Source organism: Cherax quadricarinatus, chromosome 26, assembly GCF_038502225.1.
Source record: "Cherax quadricarinatus isolate ZL_2023a chromosome 26, ASM3850222v1, whole genome shotgun sequence".
In the NCBI taxonomy this organism is placed as follows: domain Eukaryota; kingdom Metazoa; phylum Arthropoda; class Malacostraca; order Decapoda; family Parastacidae; genus Cherax; species Cherax quadricarinatus.
In genome coordinates, this window is record NC_091317.1 from 21,291,574 (window position 1) to 21,309,247 (window position 17,674).

Sequence of the window (17,674 nt, forward strand, 5' to 3'; positions counted from 1 at the left end):
TTATTACCAAGGTTTATGCCACTCTTATTGCTAAACATAATGAGGGAAAATTTCTGGGTCTGCACCTTGACAGCAACTTGAAATTCAACATCCACATCCAACACACAACAAAAAGTGTCAAAAGTGTCCCAAACAGTTGGCATCCTCGCAGAGATACCTTTTTATATACCACAAACAGCACTACTTACATTATGCTATTCACAAATCTACCCCTACCTCACCTCTGCTATTTGTACCTGGGGATCCACAACAGCAAATCACCTCAAGCTAATAATAACTTAAAAAGCTTCAGTACAAATGATCGCACAGTACACTGCTAGACCACACCCTCCTTTCCCCACTCTTCAAAGACCTAAATTTGGTTACTACATATAAAACATGCACTCCTACTACTGTACATTCTCCATATACAAAACAATAAATTTTAATATTAATCCTGACCTGAAGCACTTTCTTGATAGTTGCAACAGGACCCATAGACATAATACTATGCACAAAAGTTTAGCCTACAGTGGTCAATCACTGAAACAAGAAAATTAATCTACAAATTAAGGCAAAGGAGAGAGGTGAGACAAAACCTTTATTAGCATCTACTGTACAAATAGCAAAAGAACAAGAAACACAATAGAACTAAGACTAATTGTATGTGCAAGAAATGTTGATATTATTATAACCTCCAAGATCTGGTTCAGTCTAAAAATTGGAGTCAAGGTCCCCAGTGGAAATAAGTCACTTTGTCTGACTTTTTGGGGTTATCCTAGGTAATTTACACTATGTATGATAATTGTACTTATGTGTACTAGTGCCTAAATAAATAAACTTACTTGCTGTATGTCTCATACAGGGGTATAAATTGAAAAATGAAAATGAAAATCCAGTATCTTTATTTCTTTTGAAACATGCATGGAAGTTACAATGGATGAGTTTGCATTTATTCTGGTTGCAGTTTTGATTCTCTTAAAATGGAACTCAGTAACAGTTGTATGTTTAGAGTAATTCATTTGTTATGCACAGCATTTTTGGGAAACAAATTCTAAAGCTTACAAATTCCTTTAATTTTATTCCTAGGATATAAATTTAGGCATTGCATGAGAGTACAGCATGGACAATACATTTTAATAAAAAGGTGTTTGAGATTGAAGTACTAGGTAGTGTAATAGGCTAGCTGTTAAAAACAGAATTTATGTCGGGCATGAAGAAACAAGCTGCAGATGAAATGTATTTGATAAATACAGATAAATTACACTAAATTTATATCAGATCTATGATGTATATTTTATGGAACAGTAGAATTATTAATAATAGTGCATGAGCATTTACACTTACCTTACTACCCTATTACTCAGATAATAAAATATAATCAGAAATGCTTTTTTTTTTTATTCTATGCACACTCACTGCACAGACCCATTCTTTCATATCTAGACCAAAGTTTACTGCTCACAGCTTTTCTGAGTGAGCTGAGCTCATGACATAGATCTATGTGACATATCCTGGCCTCAGTGACATAGTTCTACGTGTCGGACAGTCAAGAGGCTAAATGTAATGTAATTTCCATTGCTTTTATAATGATATTGAGATATACATACGTATGTACATATACAGTATTAAGATATAATGCATAAAGTAATAGCATCTAATTTTTGTAGGTGTTTACATATGGAAGAGATGCATCAGGAAGAAAGAGGATACGTTTTGACTCCATGCCATATATCAGTGACGGTCACTTCATCATGGAGAGGATAGTCACCAGCAACCTCCAAAGTAGTCTTGTACCTAGGTTACCAGTCACAATATCTCAAACCATGACACACAGTACTGCCTCTGAAACTGCAGGAGACACTACCCAAAATTCCTCATTATTGACATCAGAGTTTTGCGAACTCACTTCAAAACTTGATAGGGATAATTTAATCAAGGTCGAGCTTGCACAACCTTGTCGATATTTAGAGGAAGTGCCCATCTTTGGCATTGGTGCAGCCGATGAAGTACAACAAGGTGGTCTTTCTAATGATAATGTTGATTTATCAGAGAGAATGTCAGTCCTTGAAACTACAGGACTGGACCCCTCGCACATAGAGACGAGACCTGAAGGCAATGCAGGGATTCAAACTAATGTGGAAAGTGATGGAGAACCCAAGGAATCAAAGGTTGATTTACTGAACTCTGCTCCATTCTTGGTGAGTGAAGATGGTGTGGTGTTTCAGTGTTTTCCAATCTCTGAGAAGGAAGTAATTATTGTGAGTTTAAATGACAATTCTTTGGCCACGACTGACTCGCTTCCTAGCTGTGTACCTATTGCATCAGAGTCAAATTCTGGAGGAAATACTTCCCACTTAAGAATATGTCCTCCTAACAACATCTCAGCAGAAAATAAAATAGACATAGGAAAAAAGCTGAATATATCACTGACACATCCTGTGGATGGAACCGTTCCTGGAGTGAGCAGTCAAGATAATACTGAATCATCAGTTGTTCTCTCTTCTGTTGAGCATGAAGGTAATTACAACACACCCTCATGCACCATGGCAGAATCATCTACATCAATAAAGAAATGTGCATCAAATCACATTAAACCTGGAGCTGAGGTATTCACAAGTTCACTATGTTGTGGTGCCGTGAAAGACACTCAGAGTAATGCCACTATAAACCATAAAAGGAAATTAAATTGCATAGTAGAAGATGCTGAGGAAGGTCCCCGGAAGGAAGCCAAGATAACTCATGCAACAGTATATGCACCACTCTTACGAAAACCTCGAAGTCTGGCTGCAGATTCAGAAGAGCAGATGTCTTCAGAATGGCTTAAATGTTCCATGTGTTCCAATGTTCTTCCATCAGCTGCCACACTCAGACATCATTTGGTTGTGCAACATCAGCAGAAAAACATCACATCATTCTTGGTAAGGCTTGCATTGCTTAGTGTAATAATCATTATTTAAGTTTACAGTATTTCTCTGTTTTGGTATTCACAGTTATAAAGAAAATAATTCTGAACATTCATTCTTGTGTGGATCAGTGTTCATCATTGGTACAGTGCCAGTTCTGTTATCTTCAGATTTTCTAATTATTATTCTTTGCAAATGTTTTAGCATTTATACATTAGTGTTATTTTTATGTAGCTGGACTTAAGTACTGGAAATGGGAAGTACAATGCCTGCACTTTAAAGGAGGGGTTTGGGATATTGGCAGTTTGGAGGGGTACATTATATATCTTTATATATGCTTCTAAACTGTTGTGTTCTGAGCACCTCTGCAAAGACAGTGATTATGTGTGAGTGAGGTGAAAGTGTTGAATGATGATGAAAGTATTTTCTTTTTGGGGATTTTCTTCCTTTTTGGGTCACCCTGCCTCGGTGGGAGATGGCCAACTTGTTGAAAAAAAAAAAAGAAACATTAGTGTTGAACATGCAGTTACATTTTTAAATGCATCATATGTGCAAAATATAGATACTGCACTGCCTACCTCAGGACAGACTGTATCAGTGGTGATGATTGGGTGGGGGGGGGGGGGTTGATGAAAGAAAAAGGTACCTATATATAAAAATTTTAAATCAAGAGAAATGGAAATGCAGTAGAGCTCCAACTTAGTGATGAGTTGCATCCCTAGTATTTCAAAAAAATTAAAATTAATATTAAAATTATTTTTTTTTTTACAAGCCATACAGATCATTGATGGTAGTTATATATTCGAGTTGATTATACTGTATTTTGAATTTGATCTTGTTGTAATGCATATAATATTTGATATAATAAAAGTCTCAGAAGAAAGCCACTAATTATGCAAATACATTTCTGGCAAACTAATCACAAGACAATCTAATCATAAGGCAAACTAATCACAAGACAATCTAATCATAAGGCAAACTAATCACAAGGCAATCTAATCATAAGGCAAACTAATCACAAGACAATCTAATCATAAGGCAAACTAATCACAAGACAATCTAATCATAAGGCAAACTAATCACAAGACAATCTAATCATAAGGCAAACTAATCACAAGGCAGTCTAATCATAAGGCCAGCTAATCACAAGGCAATCTAATCATAAGGCAAACTAATTACAAGGTAAACTAATTACAAGGCAAACTAATCAAAAGGCAAACTGATCGTAAGGCAAACTAATCTCATAGGGTAAACTAATAATAAGTTGCACATGTGTCCTAGTACCTAACTAGTATGTCTACCTTGCATCTGGGTTGGCATTAGGAATCCTGGGAAAAGGATTTTGGGATAAGTGGAGCCTATTAATAATGTTACAATAAACATCGACTAATCCACAATTGGAAGAGGAAACTTTAGATGTTGTTTTGATCTGTCTCAGTTTATTATCAGTTGTGAATTAATAACTTACCAGGATGAACTGGAATGCCCTTTGAAGTTTCCTCTCCTAATTGTGAGTTACTTGTGAATTGTTCTGGCCATGATATTATCACTTCTATTCTCCATTCATTTTTTATTTTCTTGCTGGGTTCTTGTAATACCTATTGCACTGGTTTGCCACTCAATTCTTGCATGATTCTTTCCTTGCATGATTCTTTCCTAGTTGCTGAACATGGAATTTTGTGAACATAATTGGTTTTAGTAGAATTTATGTCTTTCAGGTGTCTAGAATGATATTCCAGTGGGTGCCACTCAGTCACCCTTAAGAAATTTAAAAAGTCCCAGATGGCTGCCAAGGCAGTCACCAATCACTTGTGAATTAATAGATGTGTACAGTATATCAAGATGAATTTTGAATATTTTAAATAATTTATTTTTACCTTTAATATTTTTTATGTCAGAGATACTAATTTTTGTGTTCTAAACATGACTGGATGAGCCGATGTATGAGAATGCAAGTTGGCTACCATTTTAATTCCATTTATTATTATTGACGTAAGATGACAATTTTCTTCAGATCTGGACATTGTTCTTATTTATTTCCTCTTATCTCCATGGGGAAGCAGAACAGACTTCTTCCTCCATAAGCCATGCGTGTTGTAGAGGCGACTAACATGCTGGGAGCAAGGGGCTAGTAACCCCTTCTGTATACATTACTAAAGTTTAAAAGAGAAACTTTCGTTTTCTTTTTGGGCCACCCTACTTCTGTGGGATGCAGCTGGTTTGTTGAAAGAAGAAGAAGAAAGATCAACAATGCTAATAAGAGTTTGGTTTAATTAATTTTTACCAGGAGAGAAGGATTGCCAAATATCATTGTCTGTCATACGTACCCTGTATAATAAATTTCAATTAAAATGTTCATAATTTGCAGTGCTTCCTGTGTAAACATGAATGTTGGAGTGAGAATCAACAAGATTGGCATCTTCGTGTCCACCATGGCATTAAGAATAAGGCTGTAGCTTGCTTTGTGTGTGGCGCTCGGTTATCAACACCCGCAGAACGTAAGGCTCACGTCCGTAAACACCCAGCTACCCTTGCATGCCCAAGCTGCTCTCTTAAGTTCTCAGCACAGCATCAGCTGGCGGCACATGCCAAGCAACACCTTGAGAAGCTACAGCCACATGGCTGTCTAATCTGTGGTGCCAGATTTACCCAGCAGGGCGTGCTGCAGGTGCACTTGTGGCGTCACCGGCCTCAGAAGTGTCCTCAAGAAGAGTGTGAACATGTAGCTGAAGATGAGAGCTGGCTTGTGATCCATCTTCAGAATGAACATGCACTAACAAGCAGACAAATTCATTGCATTATTACTGATCGAAATGCATCTGATCATAAAATGGATTTATTATTAGGTAAATACTCATCCTTGCAAGACAACACTTTGGCTAGCCATAGTTCACATAGTCTTCAAGAATATTTAAGTTTCGATAACATGTGGCTCTCATCTGTTGGAGGTTCCAGTAGCCAGTTAAATCATGCCAAGAGTGAGAAATTGAAGTCATGTTCAGATAAGAATTCTCAGGATACAGCAGATCAGGATCTTAACATCTTAAAGAATGTTGTGAATTGTTTGGTGGAAGCTGTAGCTAATGTTGAGGAGGAGGAAAAGAAAGGAACAAGAAGAGAGGAGGATTTACTTTACAAGGTTACAGAAGAAGGACCAACCCTGCATCGCTGTGGATTATGCAACATATATTTGCCTTCGGCAGAGGAACTTGCCTTGCATAAAGCTGGACACGATCAGGTATGTTTTACTTTTAGCACTACTGTCTCACAAATTTAGTGGGTAGTCCAAGTCAGCATCAGTTTTAAAGGCTGTAGGGATTATCTAATAAATAGACACATTTTAAAGAAATTATTGGAATAGAAAAAATACAGTATTCATTGAAACAAGAAAATATGGAAAGAAAATGTTTCAAATGTAAAGATGGAAGTGAGAATTGGGTAATAGGCTTAAGACAGCTTTTTTGTATAGTATTTATAAAGATGTCTAATGTGAATATTAATGTGAGAAGAGTACTGGTTGCAGGTTGTTAGTAATCAAAATTAAGAAAAACGAGTTTAAATATGAATGCAGTTTTTATATGCATTCTGCAGTAGTAGTAATTTTTTTTTACTTTTAACTATATCAGGTCTCTTATCAAGGTAGGGTGGCCCCCAAAAAAGGAAACATTCACTGTTATTCATTCAATAGTTGTCTTGCCAGACATGCACAAACATTACAATTGCAGTTCTCTCCAAACTTTAACATTCCCACCTTTCCTTCAGAATGCAGGCTCTGTACTTGCTTCACACTTCCAAGCTCACCATTTTTTCTTGAATCACTTCTTATAAGTTACTTTGCTCACACTTCTGCAGCACATTAGTAACCTACTATCTGTTCCATATATTTGCAACATCTGCCACATTGCTTCCCACTCTAACCTGTCATGTGCCTTTTCTAAATCCATAAATACAACAAAAACTTCTTTACCTTTATGTAAGTATTGTTCACTTATATGCATCACAGTAAACACTTGGTCTATCCATCAACCCTTCCTAAATCTTCCTTTTTTTCCTCTGCAATCCTACGTTTTGTTTCACCCTTAATTCTCTCAGTAATAATTCTTCCATACACTTTACTCAGTATACTCCACAAGCTTATTTCCCTGTAATTCCTACACTCTCTGGTCTTCCTTACCCTTATAGAAAAGGACTGTGCATGTTCTCTGCCAGTCCTGAGGTATCCTCTCTTCTTTCATGCATGTATTGAACAAATACACTAACCACACCTCAACTATATTTCCACCTGCTTTTGACATTTCTCTCTTGAGTCCATATATTCCAGCTTCTTCACCCCCTTTCATTCTACACACTGCCTCATGCATGTCCCCCCCCCCCCCCCATTCACGTCTGGTTCTTCCTTGCACCTAAAAGATCTTATACCTCCGTGCCCAATGCATGAAATTGCCGCCTCCTTTTCTTCATTAACAGTTAACAGCTGTACCATCTCAGTACTTGCACATCCTCATCTAATATCTCCCTCTCTATTGTTTTTAAATGTTAAATTCACTTGTTTCCCCATGCTTCCTCAACCTATTAACCTCACTCCAAATCTTTTTCTTATTTACAGCAAAATTTGTTGATAATGCCTCATCCACTTATTGGCTCATCTCTTAACTCCCTAAACACTCTTAATCTCTCTCTTCTCTCCACATTCTCTGCCCACATATATCACTTCTACTTTGTAAAAATCTTTCATACACTAATGTTTCTCCCCAACACTGACTTTAGCTCATCATTATTCCAGTTTCTCCTCTTCTCACCTGCACCCACCCTCCTATACCAAAAATTTCTTCTGTAGTGCGTGTAATTATTTGTAATTACAGGAGTAGAGCTATGCTCATAGTGTCCAGTATTTTATACTCTGTTCATTGTATAATTTTTTTAAATTTTCAGTGGTTGCAACACTAATTCCTCTTTTAATGCATTCCACTGGCCAACTACTCTATTTGAGAAGAAAAATTTTCTACTATCTTTTCCACTTCACTTTTCCCTCAGTTTGCAATGGTGGCCTCTTGTTATTCCTGTTGCCGATGCTAAGGAACCTTCTTTATCTACCCTTTCACGTACTTTCAAACCTTATAGGTGGTTCCATTCTCCTCTTCTCCTTCTATCATCCAACTTGGGCAACTTTAATGTTTTTCCACTTTTAATCATAGCTCATATTGCTCAGCTCTGGCAGCCATTTTGTAGCTCTTCTTGCAACATTTTCTAATTTATGTGTGTGTTTTTTTCAGGTGTGGGCACCACACAGCTGCTATATATTTCAATTTTGGCCTAATATAAGTTATGAACAACTTGCTTAACATTTCACCATCCACATATTTGAAAGCTATTTTATAATTTGCAGTGTTCCATATGAGTTCCTAAGCCTGATTTGTATGACCTGGTTACTATTTTTTGTTAATAACTCCTAGATCCCTTTATCTGATGCTTTCAGCATCTTCTCAGTCTGTATTCTTCATGTGGCCTAATTTCACTTTCTCCCATTACATGGCATTTATCTGCATTAAATTCCATCATCTATCTATCACTCCATGTTCTTGAATTATCCAGATCCTCCACTTAAGCTTTACATTTGTTTTTATTATAAATTTTAACCCTTTGACTGTCGCAACCCCAAATCCTGAAGTGTCTCCTGGTGTTGAAAAATATTTGGAAAAAAAATTCTTATCAAAATGTTAAGATAAATATTCTGATTGTTTTAAGCCCCCCCCCCCCCAAAAAAAAAAAAAAAAATTGTGATCAGTACTTACTGAGATATAGAGGAGTAAAGTTGACAGAAAATGAGCCGTGTATGGCAACAGCGGCGAATGCCACTCACTCGGTAAACTTTGGTTTACTTCCATTTGAAGGTTTCTTGTTTTTTTCACTATTTTATTTTTTCACATAACTTATGTGGCCTGTGAGACCAAAGTAAGGTGCAATGTACATATATACACTTATATGCTGCAACACAATAATTGCATAAACATTAGTATCATTATATTGTTTGCAAAACTTGTTTACACAAATGAACAATATAAAAATTTTTTTATTACTATTGTTCTATTATATATATATACAAATGTACAATCACTGGACACTTTCCTAGAACTGCTGCAGCTTGTGGAATTCTTTGAAGCATGGGTATATGCATAGTGGTACTTTACACTCCTTACACATAAAATGAGTGTCTCTGCGTTTTTGTGGGCGTTTTGTGGTATATGCACAGACATAACACCTCTTCTGAGCAGTTTTCTTGAAAGTAGTAGGAGGCGGTTGTTTGGGGTAGTGATCATCAGGCCTCAGACGATAGGGCATGTGTTGATAATTTCGTGGGCACTGGTCTATTGCAAGTGTTCCTTGGTACTTGAATAATATTTGTCTGATGGCTGACAAACAAAATTCACCATATTTGGGTTTGTTGTTGGTCTTCAACTTCTGAATATTATAAGCATTCAGCATGGAAATATCAAGAAGATGAAAAAAGAGTTTTATGTACCACTCATAACTCTTGCAAACACAATCAGCAAACCCAATCTGCATGTCACATTTGTCCACTAAGTACATATTGAGGTTGTAGTCCATCACAGCTGCAGGTTTTACAATGGATTCATTGGTCTCTCTATTCTGCTTGCCCGTGTCTACCATTTTGTGTCGGTGAACTGATGACAACAATGTGACATCATGTTTGTCATGTCACCGAAATGCCATGATGTCATTGGCAGCAAACACCTGCACCTCACTTCTATGAGTGCCTGCGTCAAACCTAGGGATATGTTTATGATTTCCATGCACTGTGCCACACGTCTGTCATGTTCACTCGCAAGAAATCACTGAGTAAGGGGCCTGTGTACAGTTATCAGTACAGGAAGGCCCCACTTATACGGCGGGTTAGGTTCCAGGCTACCGCCGTAAAGCGGAAACCGCCGTAAAGTGGAACACCCTTTTATTTTCCTTGTAAATGCATATAAATGCTAGATAACGTATTTACACTGACATATATTAAATTAGCAATAGAACTAAGCATTAAAAAAAACAATGAAAAGTAAAATTACACACAGTACATTTATTACATACCTTTAATTACTTAATATGAATGTGTGAGAGGTGAGTGGCAATGTAGTTATTGAATATACATAAGTATAATTATACATAAGTATAATTATCAGAGTATATATAAATTATGAAATAACTTTTAAAAACATTTGAAATTTTGGAGTTTCCAGACAAAATGGAGAGACTTAGTGCTTACTGAGCTCATGGAGAATGTAAACAAACAGGGTGGGGCACGGTGACCGTATTAGAAAGTCAGGTGGGGGGAGCCGTATAGCGAGTTTTGGTCATAATTTGAAATGTCCGTATTAGCGGAACGCCGTAAAGTGAAACGCCGTAAAGCGGGGCCTTCCTGTATATATAATATATGCCCCTTAAGATATGGTTCCATCATTGTTCTAACCACATCACCAGAGATACCCAGTAACTTCCTGGTATCTTGCAATGTATTACTGCCAGTGTACACAGACCACTTTTGCAATCACACAGTACAAATAACTTTATACCTAAGCATTTCCTCTTGCTTGGTATTTACTGCTTTAATGACAGTCTGCCTTTGAACAAAATCAAAGACTCATCAATAACAAGTTTCTTGAAGGGATAAAAATACATACAGCACTTTTGTTTCAGGTACATAAACACATTCCTGATCTTATACAACCTGTCGCTTCTGTCAGGCCTTGTTTTGTCTGAAAAGTGTAGCATACGTAACAGTAGCACAAATCTATTCACTGGCATAATGTCACTGAAAGCTGGGGTTGAAATCAGGAGGTCTGTCAACCAGTACGTGTTGACACTGTGCTTATACACATGTGGCATAAACATTATTGTGGCAAAGAACAGATACATCTCTGCCACAGTTGTGTCCTTCCACTGGTGTAGGCGTGATCTTGGTGAAAGAATTGTGTTTGCCATGGTGTACTCGAAGTATGTATTGCTTTTCCTGACAATAATGTCCATCAGGGGTTCATCAAAGAATAACTAAAAGCATTCCAGTTCAGTGACATTGTTCCCAAGTGTACATGATGGCTGTATTCCACTTTGTATTTCATCAAAGTGATGGGGATTGGGAACAAAATTGTTACCTTACTGCCAATCCCAAATGCAGTCTGCTGGCGGGTACTGGATATTTACAAGTAGTTGTGGTTGTGAAGGTTGTGCTTGTGCAGGTTGTGGTTTGGATGTTGTGGGAATGTGGGGGTGGTTGTGGCTGTGCTGAGTTACCAGCGTGGGTAGTAGCGTGGCCTGCTGCTGGTGCCACATGACTCATGCCACTGCCAACACCACCACCACTACCTCTTTCATCCTGGTACAGGTGAACGTGAATGAGATGGCCCAGCACCAGAGGTGAAAGGTTGTGGGTCATCTGGATTTTCATCACTAATTTCGTTATCCTGGGCACTGCTTTCAGTCACACCAAAACCATGGAATTCACTTTCACTGGCACTTCCATCACTGTTAGAACTATCACTTGGGAACAATAAACCTCCAATCCGCCAAGGAGTGAGGTATGTGCTTCTTACCGCGAGGCATGGTGAACAAGGACTTCTGGAATGGAGCTTCCACAATGCACCACTGAGTCCCCGATTTTTTTCATAGTGCGCACACCCACCATGCAGACCCATTCTCTCACATGTAGGCCTACCAGCTTTCCCCCGCTTGATTTGAGGCTGCTAGAATTTATGTGTATTAATACGTCAAACACGGTGGCTCGTAAGACGTATATATACGACTGAAACAGTCATAGGATTAAATAAGATTTTTGTATCCTCTGCGAACATTTTCAGCTATTTATTTTTATTCCTTTGGTATATCATTTACACAAATTAGAAACATTATTGGGATAAGTATAGACCCTTGTGGCACCCCACTTGTGACATCCCCACATGCAGATATTTTTCCTTGTGTAACAGTTTGCATTTTCCTCTCAAACAAAAAATCTTTCATCCATTGCAATAATTTTTCTGCAATTTCTCTTTTATTTTTCTATTTCCAAATTAGTCTTTCATGAGGAAACTCTGTCAGAATACAATCTGCCCATCCATTTCTTTCTTGAACATTTTTCATAACTCTGTCATAATACCCTAAGAGATTTGATAAAGTATACATGAATGTACAGACAGAAAACCAAATTGTTTACCAGTTAGAATGTTATTATCCACTTTTCTCTATTGGCTTTTTGTAATAATTTTACAACATTTGTCAGTGAAACCAACCTATGGATTAAAGGGCCTCCCCTATTGCCTTTTTTTAAAATATAGGCACAATGTGTGCCATCTTCCATGTGTTTACTAATTTACCTTCCTTTAGTGAAATCCTAAAAAAATTTCAGAGTGGATAGCATAACTCATCTGCATATTCTTTTAAGTGCCAAGGTGCAATCCCATGTTGTACATGTGTATATATTTCTTAAATAAATAGTTCTTTTGATGTGATAGTGAAATGCATCCTTTTTCAGGCAATCATATGTCTGAAATGTCAGAAATCCTTCCTGAGTATGAAACAGCTTAAACGACACATGACCGTCCATAATTCACAAGATGCAAGTCAGCTTGAAACAGAGAAAGGTATGCTATCTTCTGAATGAGTTTATTCTTATTAAGCTATTGGTCCTGACTGACACAAATGCCTTCATTCTGAACAACTTACTGTGCATACAGTGGATAAAATTTCCATAGAAATACCATACATGTATATGTTGGTAGTCTGCTGTGTTTACTCCACCAGTACAGCTGTTTTAAACAAAATAGCATGACTGAGGTCTGCTCATGCTACTGTATTATGGAAATTCTAACACTGGGTCAGCACATTTTAAGTAATTGCAGATGATATGTTATGATGGTTTAAACTACATATTTTCTGTGTTGTATATATACAGTAGGGCCCCATTTATACAGCAGGTTAGGTTCCAGGCTACTGCTGGAAAGCGGATATTGCCCAAAAGCAGAATGCCATTTTTTCACTTATAAATGCATGTAATTGCCAGAAACAAGTTTACACTAACTTATATTAAGTTAGTAATAGAACTAGGCATTAACACAAAAAGTAAAATGCATACACAATGCAGGTCGGCCATCACTAATCCGGCAATCAGTTATCCAGTTCCATCAGAAATCCGGCACTAATTTCGGCTAGCATAATTTCAAATTTCATCATTATACTGACTCAAATCATTATACTGACTCGAATTTCATCATTATACTGACTCAAATTTCATCATTATACTGACTCGGAAATTGTGCAGATGGTTGTCAATCCACAGCAGCAAGCAGTGGAGGAGAATGTAGTGATAAAAATGAGGAAGATGTACCAGAAAGATTCTCTATTGATAGGTTAATTAAGTGTATTCTAACCTAACCACTCTGTAATCCGGCAGACTCACTAATCCAGCACACTACAGGTCCCAATGATGCCGGATTAGTGATGGCCGACCTGTACATTCATTACTTACCTTAAAATATTTGTAGTCTTAATGTAGGGCGAGAGATGAATAGTACTTATTTGTAGGAAGTCAGGTGTAGGTAGCTCTGGCTCCCTGTCCCAAACTTAATATACGATATTTAAAGCAGCCCAGAGACATAAAATACACATACAGTACACTCATTATTTACCTTAAAATATGTGTAGTCTTAATGTAGAATGAGGGGTGAGTAGTATTTATTTGTAGGAAGTCAGGTGTAGGTAGCCGGTAGATGTAGCCCGCCTGGGCTACACCTACTTACATTTTTTTTTTTTTTTTTTTTTTTAACAAGTCAGCCATCTCCCACCAAGGCAGGGTGACCCAAAAAGAAAGAAAATCCCCAAAAAGAAAATACTTTCATCATCATTCAACACTTTTACCTCACTCACACATAATCACTGTTTTTGCAGAGGTGCTCAGAATACAACAGTTTAGAAGCATATACGTATAAAGATACACAATATATCCCTCCAAACTGCCAATATCCCAAACCCCTCCTTTAAAGTGCAGGCATTGTACTTCCCATTTCCAGGACTCAAGTCCGGCTATATAAAAATAATCGGTTTCCCTGAATTCCTTCATTAAATATTACCCTGCTCACACTCCAACAGCTCGTCAGGTCTCAAATGCCATTCGTCTCCATTCGCTCCTATCTAACATGCTCCTGTATGCTTGCTGTAAGTCCAAGCCCCTCACCCACAAAACATCCTTTACCCCCTCCCTCCAACCTTTTCGAGGATGACCCCGACCCTGCCTTCCTTCCCCTGCAAATTTATACACTCTCCATGTCATTCTACTTTGATCCATTCTCTCTAAATGACCAAATCACCTCAACAATCCCTTTTCAGCCCTCGGACTAATACTTTTATTAACTCCACACCTTCTCCTAATTTCCACACTCTGAATTTTCTGCATAATATTTACACCACACATTGCCCTTAGACAGGACATCTCCACTGCCTCCAACCACCTCCTCGCTGCAGCATTTACAACCCAAGCTTCACACCCATATAAGAGTGTTGGTACTACTATACTTTCATACATTCCCTTCTTTGCCTCCATAGATAATGTTTTTTGTCGCCTTTTTTTCCTTCATCAATTCTGTGATTAACCTCATCCTTCATAAATCCATCCGCTGACACGTCAACTCCCAAATATCTGAAAACATTCACTTCTTCCATACCCCTCCTCCCCAATTTGGTATCCAATTTTTCTTTATCTAAATCATTTGACACCCTCATCACCTTACTCTTTTCTATGTTCACTTTCAACTTTCTACCTTTACACACACTCCCAAACTCATCCACTAACCTTTGCAATTTTTCTTTAGAATCTCCCATAAGCACAATATCATCAGCAAAATGTTTTTTATTTTTTTTTTATTATCACACCGGCCGATTCCCACCAAGGCAGGGTGGCCCGAAAAAGAAAAACTTTCACCATCATTCACTCCATCACTGTCTTGCCAGAAGGGTGCTTTACACTACAGTTTTTAAACTGCAACATTAACACCCCTCCTTCAGAGTGCAGGCACTGTACTTCCCATCTCCAGGACTCAAGTCCGGCCTGCCGGTTTCCCTGAATCCCTTCATAAATGTTACTTTGCTCACACTCCAACAGCACGTCAAGTATTAAAAACCATTTGTCTCCATTCACTCCTATCAAACACGCTCACGCATGCCTGCTGGAAGTCCAAGCCCCTCGCACACAAAACCTCCTTTACCCCCTCCCTCCAACCCTTCCTAGGCCGACCCCTACCCCGCCTTCCTTCCACTACAGACTGATACACTCTTGAAGTCATTCTGTTTCGCTCCATTCTCTCTACATGTCCGAACCACCTCAACAACCCTTCCTCAGCCCTCTGGACAACAGTTTTGGTAATCCCGCACCTCCTCCTAACTTCCAAACTACGAATTCTCTGCATTATATTCACACCACACATTGCCCTCAGACATGACATCTCCACTGCCTCCAGCCTTCTCCTCGCTGCAACATTCATCACCCACGCTTCACACCCATATAAGAGCGTTGGTAAAACTATACTCTCATACATTCCCCTCTTTGCCTCCAAGGACAAAGTTCTTTGTTTCCACAGACTCCTAAGTGCACCACTCACTCTTTTTCCCTCATCAATTCTATGATTCACCTCATCTTTCATAGACCCATCCGCTGACACGTCCACTCCCAAATATCTGAATACGTTCACCTCCTCCATACTCTCTCCCTCCAATCTGATATTCAATCTTTCATCACCTAATCTTTTTGTTATCCTCATAACCTTACTCTTTCCTGTATTCACCTTTAATTTTCTTCTTTTGCACACCCTACCAAATTCATCCACCAATCTCTGCAACTTCTCTTCAGAATCTCCCAAGAGCACAGTGTCATCAGCAAAGAGCAGCTGTGACAACTCCCACTTTGTGTGTGATTCTTTATCTTTTAACTCCACGCCTCTTGCCAAAACCCTCGCATTTACTTCTCTTACAACCCCATCTATAAATATATTAAACAACCACGGTGACATCACACATCCTTGTCTAAGGCCTACTTTTACTGGGAAAAAATTTCCCTCTTTCCTACATACTCTAACTTGAGCCTCACTATCCTCGTAAAAACTCTTCACTGCTTTCAGTAACCTACCTCCTACACCATACACTTGCAACATCTGCCACATTGCCCCCCTATCCACCCTGTCATACGCCTTTTCCAAATCCATAAATGCCACAAAGACCTCTTTAGCCTTATCTAAATACTGTTCACTTATATGTTTCACTGTAAACACCTGGTCCACACACCCCCTACCTTTCCTAAAGCCTCCTTGTTCATCTGCTATCCTATTCTCCGTCTTACTCTTAATTCTTTGAATTATAACTCTACCATACACTTTACCAGGTACACTCAACAGACTTATCCCCCTATAATTTTTGCACTCTCTTTTATCCCCTTTGCCTTTATACAAAGGAACTATGCATGCTCTCTGCCAATCCCTAGGTACCTTACCCTCTTCCATACATTTATTAAATAATTGCACCAACCACTCCAAAACTATATCCCCACCTGCTTTTAACATTTCTATCTTTATCCCATCAATCCCGGCTGCCTTACCCCCTTTCATTTTACCTACTGCCTCACGAACTTCCCCCACACTCACAACTGGCTCTTCCTCACTCCTACAAGATGTTATTCCTCCTTGCCCTATACACGAAATCACAGCTTCCCTATCTTCATCAACATTTAACAATTCCTCAAAATATTCCTTCCATCTTCCCAATACCTCTAACTCTCCATTTAATAACTCTCCTCTCCTATTTTTAACTGACAAATCCATTTGTTCTCTAGGCTTTCTTAACTTGTTAATCTCACTCCAAAACTTTTTCTTATTTTCAACAAAATTTGTTGATAACATCTCACCCACTCTCTCATTTGCTCTCTTTTTACATTGCTTCACCACTCTCTTAACTTCTCTCTTTTTCTCCATATACTCTTCCCTCCTTGCATCACTTCTACTTTGTAAAAACTTCTCATATGCTAACTTTTTCTCCCTTACTACTCTCTTTACATCATCATTCCACCAATCGCTCCTCTTCCCTCCTGCACCCACTTTCCTGTAACCACAAACTTCTGCTGAACACTCTAACACTACATTTTTAAACCTACCCCATACCTCTTCGACCCCATTGCCTATGCTCTCATTAGCCCATCTATCCTCCAATAGCTGTTTATATCTTACCCTAACTGCCTCCTCTTTTAGTTTATAAACCTTCACCTCTCTCTTCCCTGATGCTTCTATTCTCCTTGTATCCCATCTACCTTTTACTCTCAGTATAGCTACAACTAGAAAGTGATCTGATATATCTGTGGCCCCTCTATAAACATGTACATCCTGAAGTCTACTCAACAGTCTTTTATCTACCAATACATAATCCAACAAACTACTGTCATTTCGCCCTACATCATATCGTGTATACTTATTTATCCTCTTTTTCTTAAAATATGTATTACCTATAACTAAACCCCTTTCTATACAAAGTTCAATCAAAGGGCTCCCATTATCATTTACACCTGGCACCCCAAACTTACCTACCACACCCTCTCTAAAAGTTTCTCCTACTTTAGCATTCAAGTCCCCTACCACAATTACTCTCTCACTTGGTTCAAAGGCTCCTATACATTCACTTAACATCTCCCAAAATCTCTCTCTCTCCTCTGCAAAATGTAACTGTGTCAATTCCCATTTTGTATTTGATTCCCCATA

The 17,674-nt window shown here is 38.3% G+C and overlaps 1 protein-coding gene across 2 annotated transcripts in view; it reads left to right on the plus strand.

The window, feature by feature from the left end:
* LOC128691710 (zinc finger protein 91) overlaps positions 1-17,674 on the plus strand; it is a 97,530-nt gene that overhangs the window by 1,300 nt on the left and 78,556 nt on the right. For both annotated transcript variants that reach the window (XM_070088869.1, XM_070088870.1), the window contains exons 2-4: positions 1,650-2,900; positions 5,254-6,123; positions 12,418-12,526. In XM_070088869.1, coding sequence (XP_069944970.1) covers positions 1,704-2,900; positions 5,254-6,123; positions 12,418-12,526 — 2,176 coding nt within the window. In that variant the 5' untranslated portion in view covers positions 1,650-1,703. The remainder of the gene's footprint in view (positions 1-1,649; positions 2,901-5,253; positions 6,124-12,417; positions 12,527-17,674) is intronic.